Here is a 16,556-nt window from a genome sequence, read left to right as displayed (position 1 = left end):
AGTCTTTTTTTGTTTGTTTGTTTTGGTGGCCACGGATAAAGGCAGGTGATCCTTCTCTTTCCACAAGTGCATTGTGGGAAATGGCCACCAAAGATGCTGAAAGGAAGATACAGGCACAGAGATCCAGGAGAGTTGAAAAGGAGCAAAGCTCTTGGCCCCGATTCTGCGCGTTTGTGCTTTCGGTTTCGGCAGCCCCCAGCCCCACCTTGCCTTCCAAAGTCCGCGGGGGTGTGTGTGTGCCTTTGGCCCCCTCCCCTCCCCAAACATAAGACCATAAACAAACTCCAGTGTTTCTGAAAGGGGTGGGAGGGTGAGAGAAGACCACAGGCTGACCAAGAGACACCGGAGGTGTAGATGGGGTGGGATCGGTATACTATACAAAGACAGGCAATAATAATTAAAGTATTAACATCAAAGCCACCACTGATCAGTACAAACGACACTGTAAGGGACCAATCTCTGTCGGAGAAATTAAGCAGGGGAGAAGAAACATTGCTCTCCTCTCCCAAAGAAAACTAAATTCATAAGCCAAGCAACATCCCTCCCGCCCCCAACTCCCCTGCTTTGCCTCTTCTGGGGTGCCCCCAAAGTAGTGGAAGTTCTCGTTGGCTTCCAAAGTGTCCCTGTACTGTGTCCCACTCCCCAGCTGATGGATGTCTCTGGGTGTGCGTGTGTTGGGATGGGCAGGGGGCTCTGGGTGTGTGACAAGGCACACGGGTTCTGCGGAGCGGCCAACAGCTCTGGGGCATGGCCGGTGAAGAGAGGGCAAGAAAGGGGAGAAGGTGGACCAAGCTACACATACCACTCTTTTTTGGAAATAAAAGACCCGTCATTCTGAGAGACCATGTTATCGGCTATGTCCAGTTGCTCGGGGTCATACTGGAATCCAAGTGTCCGTTCGTTGTAGGCTTCAGAGTGTGCTTCGCCCTCGTCCACTGTGAAGTAAGGCCGCTTGGAGTCCTCCTCGTACTTGTTGGGACAGGACCGGTGTTTCCGCTCAGCCCCGGCGCCATCATCATCTTCGTCCTCGTAGCTGTTGCTGCCCAGCGGGCCGGGCTTTTTCTCGTCATCTGAATCGTCAGGATACTGGAGGTTCTGGGCCATGGGTGGGTGATGCTGGGGGATGCCCGCCTTGCTGTACCCGTTGCCATAGACGTGCTTCTTGGTGCTGTAATCGCCCTTGAAAGTGTGGCGCCGGTGGCGGAGCACCATAAGGACGACCACGGCCACCACTACGACCAACGAGGCTCCGCCCACCACGCCCCCAATCACGGCAGTGGGGACGGTCGGATGTGCCACGGATGTGCCCGGTGGAGACGGGGTGTAGGGGAATTCTGGGTAGGAAAAGACAGATGGAAGGGGGAACAAGCATCAGTCTGTGAGGAATGGCAAACACATGCTTTCAGACTTGAAAATAATAATAATAATTTCAAAAAATCGGGGGGAGATGAGGAGAAGGAAAAGGGGAGGGAAAGCCAGGGAAGGGGGCAGGAAGTGCCTACCTATGGAAGCCCTGATTTGGGCTTTTCATACCCAGCTTTGTGGTCAGAAAAACCTTGTCCTCCCACACAGCCTGTTGTGGAAATGCTGGTAATTCTCAACCAAGGCACTCCATCAGCACTGCATATAATCACCTTATATCAAATCACATTTCTTCCCCATTTCAGCCAGCACCCAACACTGGGCTCCACAAGAAGGTGCATCCCCTTGAGAGACCTTCAGGAAACTCATAATATCTGTTGGGTGCAAACTGCGGACCCACACATGCATAATCTGAGTTAACTACTTTATTATGCTCTGCCTTTAATACAGGAATCTCCCCAGTCTGGCTGCCTACTTTTGGGAGCCAATAGGGAAGGCTCCAAGGAACTTGGGAGAGCGGGGTGGGTCCTGGCCCTTTTGTGGTTGCGCAGTGACTCCAGGCTAGCTCTTCCCTCCTCCCTGCCAGGCTGGGTGTTTCCCAACAGTGTCCAACCCTTGGAACGAATTCCCTCTCTGTGTCCTCTTGCAAATACCAACATAACATTCTGCCTGGATCTACCTGCTAAATATTTAGTCAATCCCCAAGAAGGCTTCCTGTTTATAAGCATTAATTCCTCAGGAGGATCAGATCTCATGTGGTTCGTGAGCTCATCTTGTTTGCATGAGGGATATTAAGAACTGACAGGCACCCAAATCAGGAGAGGCACCAACAAGACTGAACAAAGAGGTAGGAGGCCATGTTTGTAACCCAGACTAAGCCTGGCACAGAGGTCACCTCTTGTGCAGGGACTGCCCAGACTGCCTGTCTGCTTCTGGATCCAATTCAAGGTGCTGGTTATCACCTTTAAAGCCCTACATGGCTTGGGGGCCAGGCTATTTGAAGGACAGCCTCTCTTCTACTACTGTACATCCACCTGACCCAATAAGGTGGGAAGACAGGTGAGTCCCATCTATTAGGATGAACATCTGGTGGGACCACGAAAGATGACCTGTCCCCAGCCTTTTTCCTCTGCCTTTTCCAGTTAGCAGACCCCCTGGCCTTTCTTTTCCCACCCCTGAGAGTCAGATTGAGGTAACAATCCTGCCTGGCTGGGGAATTGTGCGTTCCTGCTTATCTACTCGAGCTTTTCCACCACATGATGTGGAGAAGAAGGAGGCTTTGCAGAGGACCTCAAAGACCTGAACAGAAAACCCTGAAGGCTTGGCTTATCTCTCTGCCTTTGGCCTGAGTGTGTGTTACTAAAAGTGGGGCTGAGTTTCTGGAAAGCCAAGACTCGTTACCATGTCTGATGTCAGGTCCATCCTCTCTCAAACAACCAAATCTTCTCAACTCTTATCACACAAATTGCACATAAGAGAAAGCACCGGCTTGTCTTCCCAAAATAATAATAATAATAAAGTGAGCTACTTTGTGCCAAGGGAATGGGCACGTAGAGTAACCCTCTACACAAAGTGTAACCCTCTCTGTGAATTATTATTCCAAGCAAAGTGTAGAAGTGAGAAAAGGTGGCGTAGAAAGCATGCATGCAAAGACACAAGCTCTGTTCAGACTCACATGCATTAAATAAACATTTGCACACAAAGGAACGCATGAACTGCAGCCGTTGTGCTGGGAAAAGGTGCAGCCAAATGCATCGGGGCAAAACACTAAATTGGATCCCATTTGATTTACCATTTAAACAAAATCAAAAGTAAATACTAAATGCGGTCCATGTAACAGAAGTTGATTTAGCAGACTTTGGATTTAGTGGACATTTTTTTTGCTTCTAATTCGGTTCACTACATTATGGATCTGTCCTTTAAATGAAGGCTTTCTTGTGGATTTAACAGACACTCTTCTCCCATAAAGCTTTATTATATTAAGGTTTTGCTGTATAGTCAATATGATTTCTCTCCAGTTCTAGATTGAGTGATTTCCTCTTACTAATCTTAGGCTTGAAATTGCTTGCCCTTTTTGACATTCTGGATAACTCCAAGTGTTGGCCAGAGACCCTGAGAGTTGTTTCTGTCTGATACACACCACACTCTCCAAATCCTCACATGCGATTCTGAGCTTGTCTGTATTATGCTCAGAGGCCCTCTTCCCTCCCACCCTTTGAGGTTTCACTCTGACACAGGACAAGGGTTCTGCAGGAACAGGGACTGGGTGGATTTTTCCGTAAGAAAGATGCTACAAAAATGAAAGAAAAGGGGAAAGCGGTTTCCCCCTACTATACCCTGGTTTGCACTCCCAGTTAAGGGCGATGCGTAGGAGGCATCACCTTGATAAGGCAAGCACATTTCAAGCAAGAGGTCTGCCCCCCCCCCCCAGAGGTGAGCAAAGACATGTGTGAAGTGTGCTAGACTCAGGTTTTTCCAGGTCAGAACGTCCCGGGGAAAGAAAATCCCTTGGTCCCAATTCTCTTCCTCTTTTACCTGCCTCCTTATTCTCAATTCAGCAGGAAAAGGGCAAGATGCTGATCCTTGTCACACAACCCTGATGAGACTTGGTTTCCATGACATTCTCCCCCCCCCCCATGGGGTTGCCTGCAAGAATTCACCCATTTGCATCGATTTTCTCTCTTAGAAAGGCTATTCCTTCCACCAACCCCTAACCCTTTCCGGGTTTTGACCAGCCTGCTAGAACCCAATTCTGAACAATGCCAGGGATGCTATTCTCAACACAGATGATGACGAGACTATATGGGCAACTGACTTCACTGAGAGATGCCAGGAAAGTCCAGGGCTAATAGAAGCTAAGAATCCCTTCTGGTTCATCTAGAAAAAGAGAAAATATTTGAGAAGCTGCCACAAAAGAAAAGGGGGTCAACTTATTTTCCAAAGCACCAGAAGGCAGGATAAGAAATGATGGATGGAAACTAATCAAGGAGAGAAGCAACCCGGAACTGTGGAATAATAAACCAGTGGAATAGCTTGCCTTCAGAAATCATGGGTGCTCCATCACAGGAGGTTTTTATGAAGAGACTGGACAGCCACTTGCCTGAAATGGTATAGGGTCTCCTGCTTGAGCAGGGGGGCTGGACTAGAAGACCTCCAAGGTCCCTTCCAGCTCTATTCCGATTCTAAACAGGAGGGGAAGAAAGGAGGGAGGGCTTTCCAGGGAAAGAAACCCAGGAGGAGAGCAGATGATGGGTGGGACCTTCTCAACACTGCCACTTGGTGGAGATAGAGACCGAAGATTTTTGTTGTGTGGTTACCCTTCGCAATGCAACGGAAGGGAGGGGTCCTTGGTGCTCTCCGAGCTTGGTGGTTTTCTTGAAGACATTTCTTGCAGACAGTACTACATGTGGATGATGTAACCTAGTTTGGGTCAGGCAAGGTCTGCAAGAAAACAACCAAGCTCAGAGAGCACCAAGGACCCCTCGTTTCAATCCCCAGCTCCAAATATTCTTCTGTATTGATAACAATGGAAGTTTCAGCCTAAGGCTGCTTCTCCTGACCAGGGTCCTCTTTAAAAATAGCAGATAATCACAATACAGGCTTACAGCAGTTCATTCAGTGGCTGTCTGACGTTACAACGGCATCGAAGAAAAGGGACTCGGGACCTTTTTTTTCACACCGATGACCGTTGCGGCACCTTCACGTGATTTACATTCGGATGCTTGACAACTGACTCACACTTATGACGGCTGCAGCGTCCCAGGGTCACGTGATCCCCTTTGGCGACCTTCTGACAAGCAGAGTCAATGGGGAAGCTAGATTCGCTTAACAGCCGTGTTATTAGCTTGACATCTGCAGTGATCTGCCTTCACCAGGGTGGGAAGAAAGGTCGTAAAGTGGGGCAAAATTCACTTAACAACTGTCTTGCTTAACAACAGAAATCTGGGGTTCAATTGTGGCCGTAGGTTGAGGACTACCTGTACTTAAAAGGAGCAGGGGGATTTCCTGCCTTCCATCTTGCAGATTTGGACTGTCCTCCAAAAGATGTTTTGGCTTAGTTTTGCTTTCTCCTTCGAACCCAAGGTAACCCTGGCCATCCTGGTGTCCTCCCAATGTTCTGAACCCCGATTCTTAAAATTTTCCCAGCCAGGAGGGAGGCCTTCAGGCCTGATCAGCCATCTCTTTAGTCATACTCGAATAGAATAGAGTAGAATAGAATAGAATAAGGAATAGAATAAGGAATAGAATAGAACAGAATAGAACAGAACAAGGAATAGAATAAGGAATAGAATAGAATAGAATAGAATAGAAGCTGGTAGGGACCTTGGAGGTCTTCTAGTCCAGCCCCCGCTCAAGCAGGAGAACCTATACCATCTCAGACAAGTGACTGTCTAGCCTCTTCTTAAAAGCCTCCAGTGCGCCCATAATTTCTGGAGGCAAGCTGAGAATTAACCAGTGGGTTAATTGTCCTCGCTGTCAGGAAGCAAGCCTGTTTGAGTTTCAGCTCTTTACTTTTGCTAGGAGAGTTTTCTCATTGCTAAGATGGCTACTGATGGTTGGCCAAAACTTTTGCAGGTGCCCAGCTGCCCTCTTCCGCCCTAGAAGAGGCTACCTACGTCTCCCCTGCCTAGGAAGCCAGCCAGCCGGAGAGATTACATCTGTTTGAATTATGTATATCCAGATTCTTATTTGAAAGTATAAATTCCTTGCCGGAATTCTTGTCTTGTTAGTTTGACCTTCTTGCCTAATAAATATTTTATCTGAGAAAGGAGAGACTTCTTCCTCTGGTTGTTTGTTTCCAGAGCAGAAGGGCACCTTCTTCACGCGACGGAGGACTGCAAATGTGGAGTTCTTTCAGTGGTCCTTTCCTACGCAGGTACGTTTGATGGTGACGGATTGCAGTGGTCTTCAAAAAAATAATAATAAATCTCTTCAAGGAAGTTGGTGGGTCAGAGATTGTTGTTTAGCACTGTTTCCTTCCCCACCCTAATTCAGATCTTCTTATGTGGTGCTTTTTCAGGGATGAATCTTCTAGGAGAACCGGTGGGCTGAAGCTGGAGATCCTACCATCCAAGTTGGCCCCCAAATGCTAGAGTTCCTAGCGCCTGGATGGAATTGGAAGGAGAAAGAAGACCAAAGGGAAGCCAAGCAGAGGGAGGGAACCACGCTCCTCCTTCCCATCTAGAAAGCTCTCCAATCCTGCTGCCATTAAAAAGAGGAGGCCTGCGCGTCCTAAAGAGCTACTATGGGTCTTTCCCTCCTCTTCTTTGCCCCAACAGCTGTTGCCTTCAAGTCAAGCATTCTGTCCCCCTGCCAACAGCTCGGTCTCCTGGGACAGCAGCTGGACCAGAAGAAAATCGAAGGATCGTTCTGGGTTTTTGTCTGGTGAAGAGCCAAGCTTGCAGCGTTCCTTTTATCCCACCAGAGAAGGACAATGGGAGATTTATTTAACAAGGAGTCCATGTGCTTTGGGCCTGCTGGAGAGCTGGAAATCTCCTCTCCTAGGTAAGGAAGCCTTCTGAGATCCATTCCAGAGAGATGAATCGTACGGGTTCCACCTGTTCCTGATGGACAACGGGAGAAGGTCCACTGGCCAAGTCTGTTTTCTCACACAGCTGGACATGAAAAGGCCATGTTCAATTCTCTGCTGACTCGAGTCTCTGACTTACAGCTCGAGGAAAGGGTCCATCAAGTTTCTAGACCTCAGGGAAGTCAGATACCCTCCCACCCCTGCAATCCGGCTCTGCTTCTCAATATGAGAATTCCACGCAGGAATCCTAAATGGGTGGAAATGCTTTGATGGGTCTCTCTAGCGCAGTGTTTCTCAACCTTGGCAACTTGAAGATGTATGGACTTCAATTTCTAGAATTCTCCAGCCAGTTTTGCTGCCTGGGGAATTCTGGGAGTTGAAGTCCACACATGTTCAAGATGCCAAGATTGAGAAACACTGCCTTAGCACGCCAAATCCCAGGCTGGTCAAGGAGAAACAGCATATCTCATGGAACTTCTATACATGCAAGCATGTTTCTGATCAAAGAGGAGAAAAAAAAGCATCCTAATCTTCCTAAATGTGTGGATTTCCACGAAAACAACTAATCATAGCAGAAAGTATGGAGATTTTTTTCTTCCTTAGCATAAGCAATTTTCTAGTCATCAGAGTTTTTCAGGTAAACAGGTAAACTGGAGCTTCTTAAAATGTTTTTTGAAAAACAGGGAGGGAGACGGAAAGGGCCTGCTGTAAATCTGAGCACCTACAGAGAGCAATTAGTATGCATATTTATGATTTAACTCAGTTTCTGATCCCCTAATTCTGAACTCCCAGCACATTCATTTCCTAAAAAAACAAGTTGCATTTATACCATCATGATGACTGCTAGTTGGATTTATATATTACTTAGACTGCAACAACGTCCTTCCATTTTTAAAGCAATACAAGGAATTCATACGCAAAGCAAATGGATGAAATACTGTAAATCCTAGCCTAACAAATGTGTTCCACTTTAATCCTAAAGCTTATAAATTCCGAGTTAATTTACTTTTTTTCTGCTCTTTTCTCCTCTTTTATTGTTTGTCTACTTCCTGTTTTTTCCTTTCTTACAAATCTTTTCAAAAATAGAATAGAAACAATTTAAAAAGATTTCTCTTGTGATTTGCAGCCTGCCAAGCCTTGACACTGCCAAGATACTTTGCACATGCTCGGGCAACCTCATTAATAATATCCCAAGGTTACTACTTAGCGTTAGGAAACAGATTCCCTGGTTTTCCTACAAGATAAGGTCACTTTTAAGATGGTGCTATAGCGCTCCAGGGGTACCACCACCTCTTTGAGGACATTCTTAATCTCCTCTGGCTTCAAAACTGACTTTGAATCCTAATTTATGGAGCAAATGAAACTCAGGAAATTGAGAAGCATCTCTCCCAAACCCTGGCCTGGATTTGGGGTTGGGAAGAAGTCTGCAACCACCCCTACCCTTAGACAGGCAGCATGTCTAACAGGGGGGAAAATGGGGGGGCTTAATCAGGCTGCAGGGGCAACCCCTTGAAAGCCTATCCAGAAGTTTTGCAGCTGCTGCTGATGTTTCAAGCCCTGACAATTTTGGAGACTGGAGCCAGCTGGGTTTTAATCTCACCTACTGCCTGTCAATCAAGAGCTTTGGGGGGAGGGGGTGTAGAGGCCCCAGTCCCGTCTTCATTTCTGCAAACTGGGGGGACTGGACAGTCAGGTTCCCAGAGATTGTCCCCCAAACCAACATCCATTCTGCCCACTGAGCTTTGCTCTTGAAACCACATCTGCATGCGTCCATGGAGGATGTTGGGCCTTAAACTTCCTGCTTTCCTTCCGATGGACCCCCCAACAGATTTTGAAAAAGAGCATCTCTTTTGGGTGCCCCAATCTCCCTCCTTCCCTCCCTCCCTCCTTCTATCCCCAGCTGTTGCTGCTGGATCAAGGTACTTGACAGCACTGGGACTAAAAGGATCTTGCTTTTTTCTGGTTTAATTAGTCACCGAGAAGCTTGCCTCCTGCTTAAGACTGCCAAGTGATAGAAGACACCTTGGCTGGGAGATCGCTTAGCTTATTTGATCCAAGAATCCCTACCATTCATTCTCTTGAGGGGGGAGAGAGGGAGGGGGGAGTGGGTGGGTGAGGAAGGAGATTATCCCTGAAACCCCAGACTGAGAGACGGAATGAAGAAAAGTATGAGTTAACTTGGCCAAATCTGGCCGATGTCTTAAGGACATCTGTTATCGTCTGATTTGCTTCTTCCTCTCAGTCTGGATCTCCACCGTTGGGGTGTCTCCATCCAAGCTTAAGTGGTCGAGCCAAGGCCGGGAGTGTGATTTAACATGGTTATAAACTGGCACTCCTTTGTTGGAAAATCAACACAGTTCTGTACAGGTGAGGATTAGGTATGGTGTGAGGGTCACCAAGAGGGACATCACCAGACCAACCTGATTTTGTAACTTTGGTTGTAAAGCGAACCATTGTGTCCAAATTGCGCAGGGTGTTTGTGTGGTAGTTGGGACTTCAGAACTGGGTTGTAAGTACCTTTTGGGGGAGTCCATTGTAACTTTCAATGGTTGCTAAGTGATTGGTCGTATGCCGAGGTCTACCTATACTAGGCAAGGGGAGATCTAGGCTTAGATTGTCCTTTGTAGAGACTCCGTTTCTCAGCTTCTTTGAGCACCTTTGAGGTCACAGAAATCAAACAAGGAAAGATTTTTATGGTATGGGGTCTCCTGCTTGAGCAGGGGTTGGGCTAGAAGACCTCCAAGGTCCCTTTCAACTCCGTCGTTCTGTTATGCTGCCTTCAACACTCAAAAGACAAACATCGATACGACAACCACAATAATGTTGGCGAGGATGTATGAGGATGATGCTACCACAAAGGTTACTTGACCAATCATTCTCAACCTCAACCCCTTTAAGATGGGAGGACTTCAACTCCCACGCTTCCCCCAGCCACCATGCTAGCTGCGGAATTCTGGGAGTTGACGTCCACCCACCTTGAGGTAGCTTAGATTGAGAAATATGTCGATGAAGATTCTCAGTCATCCAGGCAAAGCTGTTTGAAGGTTGAATCATGGCAACTTGGACTAATTTCTTTGTTGTTAGTTTGAGATGTTTCAATGCTCATCCAAGCAGCTTCATCGGTCAGTGTATGCTAGTTAGGCACAGAGTCACTGGAATGTACCAACTCCTGACACCCCTACTTGAGGTTGAGAAAAACGTCCGTAGATGGTCCTCTAACAAGAATGTTTGAGTCTAGATTTTGCACTAAGCAAGGGTTGGGCTAAATACCCTCCACCACCTCTTTCCACCAGTAAGAAAACTGGCTTCCCAAGTCTATGGAGTTGCCAGAATCAAAATTAACTTACACACACGCGCGCGCGCACGCACACACACACACACACACACAAAACAGCTGGGGAGGAAACCTTCTGAGTTCAGCTGAGCATTCTCCTAACAAGCAATTGAAACAAAGCTTGCAGCTCCCAGGCTGGACATCTGACCATAGGCAGCAGGATGGTGGGTGCGAATTGTGTCTTGAAAAACAAGTGTACGCTCTCAAAGAACAGTTAAAGTTAAATCTGCCTACTTTTGAATGAGGAAGTCTGGCTGGCTGCAAAATGGAGTAACCATCCATGAAACTCTCGTCTCTATGCATGCCCAGATGTGCATGGTTAGCAAAGCATGCTCCCTTCAACCCCAAGCTTCCTCTCTCCCTGGACTCCTCTTATTAAGATTGCGCAAGCCAACCGTGATAGACTTCCCCACCTTGCTGGCTGGATCCAGCATAAGCTAACAAATGTACTGCAACGCGCAGCTACTCCGTGAACAGATTGTGAGAATAAAATATTCAATTTCCACCGAACCCTCGTTTTAATGGGCCCTAACTGGCAACGTTCAGCTGGCAGACCGTGTGGCCACCACGGTCAGCTCAGCCATGCCTGTTCCTCCCTGGGGGATGAGGAATGACCCATGGGGTGTGGAACAAGTGGGTCCCTCGGACGTGGGTGCCAGGTTCAGGCCCTTTTGCCTTCTCAACCTCTCTCTGGGCTGCAGAGCAGACCTTAAAAATAGCATCAGCTCCTGGGATGGAAAGCTACATTTTGCCCTGGCTGAAAAATATACCAAGGAGGCACTGAAATTTAAGAGGGTAGGGCAGTGGTGGGATTCAGCCGGTTCACACCACTTCAGCAGAACAGGTAGCTAGTTTTTGTTGCCCAGGCCCAGAATGGACTTCTGGAAGCGGCATCCACACAGAGAACCGGTTGTTCACATATTTGAATCCCACCATTGGGGTAGGGGGCAACGAAGGCCTAGGAAAATAAAAAATGGACACGGAGGCAGGCAGTTGACACTCCCTTTGGCATCAAGAGTCACAAGGATTCCCATTTAAAGCAGATTGTTTAAAAAGCTTTTTTTTGGGGGGGAGGGTTTCCAGCATTAGGAAAGCCACAATAGAAGATGGTGATTAAATCATATGAACAGTTGATCATCTGGACCAGCTTTATGAGAGATCAAAGGGCTGGGTGTTAGTGGCAGGGCCTTCTTAGCTGTAGCACCCCCCCCATTTTAGAGGCCTTGGGCCTCTAATCTCCTTGTCATCCAATAAGTGACCCCAATTGGCACCGCCATTCAACTTGTGACAATGGGCAGCAAAGTTTCCATCGCTCAGCGAGGCGGTTCTTAAGACAGAGGCGCATGCCCCAGTACACTACCCTTTCTGCTACCGCCGTTAAGTGAATCTTTGCAGCTGTTAAGTGAATCTCCCCTAGGCAGGGAGTGAACCTGGCTTGCCCCATTGACTTGGTTTGTAAGAAGCTGGCGGGGAAGGCCAGAAACGGAGACCTTGTGACTTCGGATGCTGCAACCCTTGTAAATACACCCTAGTCACCATGTGCCCGAATTTTGATCACGTGACCCTGGGCTGCCGCGATGGTTGTAAATGCGAGAACTGGCCATCAGTCCCTGGTTCCTTGGAAAGGTCGTTCAATGAACAGTTGCAACTCGGGAACTGCCTATGTGTAGTTCAGCTGCCTTTTTTTTTCTTTTAAAGCAAAGCATTTTAATCATTGCAGTTCATGGCCATTTGTTTCTGAGTTACGCCTGTTTTTAATACTGTGCCATCATTCATGAAGGCGCTGCTTGATCTGTTCTTTTTGGCAAATTCTGGATTTTTTTTGGTCTTATTTAATCGCCCTCCTTTTTATCTTCATGGCTACCAGCTGCTGGGAAAGATCACGAGAAGGATGTGGCTTTTCCCCTTCTGCAATTATTAGGTTCTCCCACAGCTCACATTGGCAACCAAAAGGTCGGATAAGCTAGACTTGCGGTCCAGTTTTTGCAAAGATATAAAACTCCACCCCAGACTCCCAATTATGAGACGGTTGCAGGGGGACCTGGAAGAGCCATGGGGGAAACAGTAATCCTTGACTTACAATAGTTTGTTAAGTGACTGTTCCAAGTTGCAACGGCACTGAAAAAAGTACCATTTGTCTGAAATGGCATAGGGTTTCCTGCCTGAGCAGGGGGTTGGACTAGAAGACCTCCAAGGTCCCTTCCAGCTCTGTTATTCTGTTGTTCTATTCTTCCTTCCTTCCTTCCTCCCTCCCTCCCTCCCTCCATCACTGGAGGTTTATAAGAAGAGACTGGACAACCATTTGTCAAGCTTGAGCAGAGGGCTGGACTAGAAGATCTCCAAGGTCCCTTCCAGCTCTGCTATTCTGTTGTTCTATTCTTCCTTCCTTCCTTCCTCCCTCCCTCCCTCCCTCCATCACTGGAGGTTTTTAAGAAGAGACTGGACAACCATTTGTCAAGCTTGAGCAGAGGGCTGGACTAGAAGACCTCCAAGGTCCCTTCCAGCTCTGCTATTCTGTTGTTCTATTCTTTTTTCCCTTCCTTCCTTCCTTCCTTCCTTCCTTCCTTCCTTCCTTCCTTCCTTCCTTCCCTCCCTCCCTCCCTCCCTCCCCCCCTGGAGGTTTTTAAGAAGAGACTGGACAACCAGTTTTTAAAGCTTGAGCAGAGGGCTGGACTAGAAGACCTTCAAGGTCCCTTCCAACTCTGTTGTTATATTATTATTATTATTATTATTATTATTATTATTATTATTATTATTATTATTATTATTATTATTATTATTATTATTATTATTATTATTGATCATCACACAGTCAGCCAGATGTTCAGACTGGATTTGGCCTTTTTGTCTACCTATCAAGTGGGATAGGCAGATGTGGACATTTGAATTGATGGTATTACAGATATCATCGCAGGATGGAAGCTGTTATTCTTGTTGTTGTTGTTGTTGTTGTTGTTGTTGTGTCTTATGACCGTTTTTCACACTTATGACCATTGCAGCATCCCCAGGGTCACAGGATCCAAATTCAGATGCTTGGAGACTGACTCGTATTTATGATGGTCGCAGGGTTCCGGGGTCAAGTGATCCCCTTTTGCGACCTTCTGCCAAGCGAAGCCAGATTCACTTAACAATCGTGTTGCTAATTTAACAACTGTAGTGATTCGTTTAACAACGGTGGCAAGAAAAGTTGTAAAACCGGGCAAAGCTCTCTTAACAAATGTCTCACTTAACGACAAACGTTTTGGGCCTCGTTTGTGGTCGTAAGGTGAGGACTGCCTGTAAAGATACCCAGAGAGATGACGTGCATCCATACCGCAAAGTTATAGGTGCCTTTAAAAGTGTGTTGACTGTCATCAAGGAGGTTGTGTAGCTTTGGGAAATTTACACAACCTGTTTGACCGGAGCAGAACAAATGCAAAATAGCAACTGCGTGAATTAAACAGCGCAGGTACTCAACTTGAAAGTGACCAAATGAAATGAAATTAAAAAATATATATATACTGGATTTCATCCCTAGTCAGAGCGCAAATGCCCTTTTAAGAAAGCTGCAGATGATAAGAAGCAGTGATGTAGCAGAGATGGACCAGGGTTTATATTCCAAGTTTTTATGCCTAGACTAGAGGGATCCAAAATAACTATTCAGAAAATGGGAAAATTGGGGAACGAATCCAGCCTCAGCGTCAGGGCTGGCCTGAATTGACGTAGCTTACTGCTAAAGCTTCCCTCTGGCCAACATCTGGGCTGGGCGAGAACCCAATTAGGAGATTTTATATTATATTTTTGAATTTTCTTTTTCAGAACCTCGGTTGAACTTTTTGTCTGGTCCATGTGTTTCTCTGAGAGCAAAACTCATGTATTCCTCTAGAACAGGGGTCTCCAAACTTAGCAACATTTAAGACTTGTGGACTTCAACTCCCAGAATTCCCCAGCTGGCATAGCATGACATCACTTCCTCCCCTTGAGCCTTCCAACTTGGTGTTCTCAAGGTTGGTATGGCATCAAGAGGAGGGGAATTATGTTGAGGTTTGAAGTTGATATCCTATTATTGCACCAAAGGAAGTTGGAAGTCAATGCCTTTTTTTCCTCTTTTTTTCTCCCTTACCTCACTTCTCTAACTCCCTTTCCCATCTTTTCCGCTATTTACTTGTGTATTTTCATTGTATCGTATATTATAAATTAATAAAACTTTTGAAAGGAAAGAGGAGGGGAATTATGGGAGTTGCAACTGGGAGGACCCCAGCTGAAGGACTCTAAATGGCATTTCCATCTGTCATCTCTTGCTATCTTCTGACTGTAGGACCATCCTTCTTTCTCCTGATTCCTGCCCATCAATTCTGCTAATGTCACACCTTGTCTCTTAGTCAACCCTTCCTTCTGTGGCTTAGCCAACTCTGGAGGGAAACTTTACACACACACACACACACACGGACACACAATCTCTACATGTTTGGAATTAAGAATGAAGTCTGAAAAGCCAACAGGGACTCAACTACAGCAGTCCTGACTGGTGACTTTATTCCTAAAGCTTTTGAAAAACAAACATCCCTTTTGAAAACAATCAGCAGGAACAAAACACCAGCCCTGTTTCATCCTTTTTCAGACATGACCTCGTAGCACGTCTTTTGACATCCCATCCTCTCATATATTTTTTTGGCACCCCTCCTTCTGATTCTCATGGCCTTTCATCCTTCTGGCTTTGAACCAGATGTGGAAAGGGCACCAAAGGAAAAGAGAGAGCTAAATTGAGATATTGCCAGCCAAAGGAGAAAAGCAGGAGAAGAAACAGGAATTCCAGGAAAACCAGCACTCCTAGTGAAAAACACCCTTGTAAATAAATGGAAGGGCTAGAAAATCCCACCGGATTCCACAGCTTTTTTCCCAGAGGAGCAGAGAAAATGTGAGAACTCAAGGCAAGCTTGTAAAATAAATAAATAAATACAGAGGTAGCCCGAAGCTTAAATTAGGTTTATCTTTTGCAACCCCCAACAAGGTAGAGGCCAACTTGGTTTGCAATGCCTACCTGTGACATTCACTTCCACCTGCCCAGATCGGGTGCCGATGGTGTTGGTGGCTTCACATATATACGTCGCCGACAGGCTGTATGTGACCGGTCCTTTGAAGAACAGAGTGCTGTTTTGAATTTCGGCACTGTCGGGCAGCGAGCTATTCAGCCTGTCAAAAACAGAACACAAAACCCTTGGACCATTAGCAGAAAGCTTGCCATCCGGCTAGCTAATTCTACAAGCAGCGGCTGGTTGAGTTCAACAGTCATTGGGTGTCTTGCTGTTGTGTTAAATTATTAACTAACATAGCTTAAACCCATCTGGAGGGCAATTCCTGATCAATGATGTAGTAGGATCTTGGGCTAACTATCTTCTCCTGCATGGGATTGGGTGAAGAGAGAGAAAATCGATGGGGTCCTAGGTGCTCTCTGAGCTAGGCTGTTTTCTTGCAGATGTTTTATGACTCAACTAGACAACATCTCCAACTCACAGCCTGGACACATCCCTTGGAAGCTATCAAGCTTCTAAAGTCTCTTCTCTGAAGTCCTCTTTGTTAACCAACAGAAGAGAATATTGGTAGCTCAGGGATGAACTGCGGAGTCTTTGGTGCTCTCTGAACATGGATTGTTTTCTTGCAGATGTTTCACGACCCAACTAGGTAATATCATCAGTGCTAGAAGGGAGTGGGTTTTGCTCTCTGTTTATATACAAGTGGCTTGCTCTGCCAGGGTTGATGCGAGTGTTGATTTTTTGCAGGGTCCTTGGTGCTCTCTGAGCTTGGTTGCTTTCCTGCAAGCTGGAAATATTCTCTTTTATTGGTGTGACAGAGATCATTTTGCAGCAACAGTGAGCAATACACGCCTGGGTGCAAAGGAAAAGCCTCCAGTTTTGCACAAGATCTCTTGTCACCTCCTAAAAACACCAACTGTTGGGGGAGGGGGCTGCCATCTTATTTCAGTGTTTCAAAAACATTTTAAATTATTAAGTTTTAGAAGAGAGGATCTTTTGGGACCTACAGCTGCCATGTTGCTAACCTCTGATATACAACTGCTTGATTTTTAAAAACAACAACAAAAGGATAGGATGAAAAAAACAAAATTAAATTAGTTCCCTGGCCCTAAAGAAGCGAGGGGGAGGGCCTTCTCTGTGGGTGCCCCCACCCTCTGGAACGAACTACCCCCCGAGATCCGGACGATCCCGGATCTCTTAACCTTCCGCCGCGCCCTCAAGACATGGCTTTTTCAGCAAGCGGGACTGACCTAGGGTGAATTTTAAATAGGGAAAATTTTTTAAAGATTTTAATAATGACACAGCCATAAATATATTT

General features: G+C 46.4%; 1 protein-coding gene across 1 annotated transcript in view; it reads right to left on the bottom strand.

The window, feature by feature from the left end:
• The window catches only part of NECTIN1 (nectin cell adhesion molecule 1), a 113,489-nt gene that overhangs the window by 84,397 nt on the left and 12,536 nt on the right, over positions 1-16,556 (bottom strand). Inside the window, 1 exon segment of the mRNA XM_029283657.1 lies at positions 15,247-15,458. Within this exon segment, the coding sequence (XP_029139490.1) occupies positions 15,247-15,458 (212 nt within the window).

This window comes from Protobothrops mucrosquamatus, unplaced genomic scaffold (assembly GCF_001527695.2).
Source record: "Protobothrops mucrosquamatus isolate PMUCROS unplaced genomic scaffold, P.Mucros_1.0 scaffold169, whole genome shotgun sequence".
NCBI lineage: Eukaryota > Metazoa > Chordata > Lepidosauria > Squamata > Viperidae > Protobothrops > Protobothrops mucrosquamatus.
Note: the sequence above shows the minus strand (reverse complement) of the source record. Positions and strands in the feature narration are given on the sequence as shown.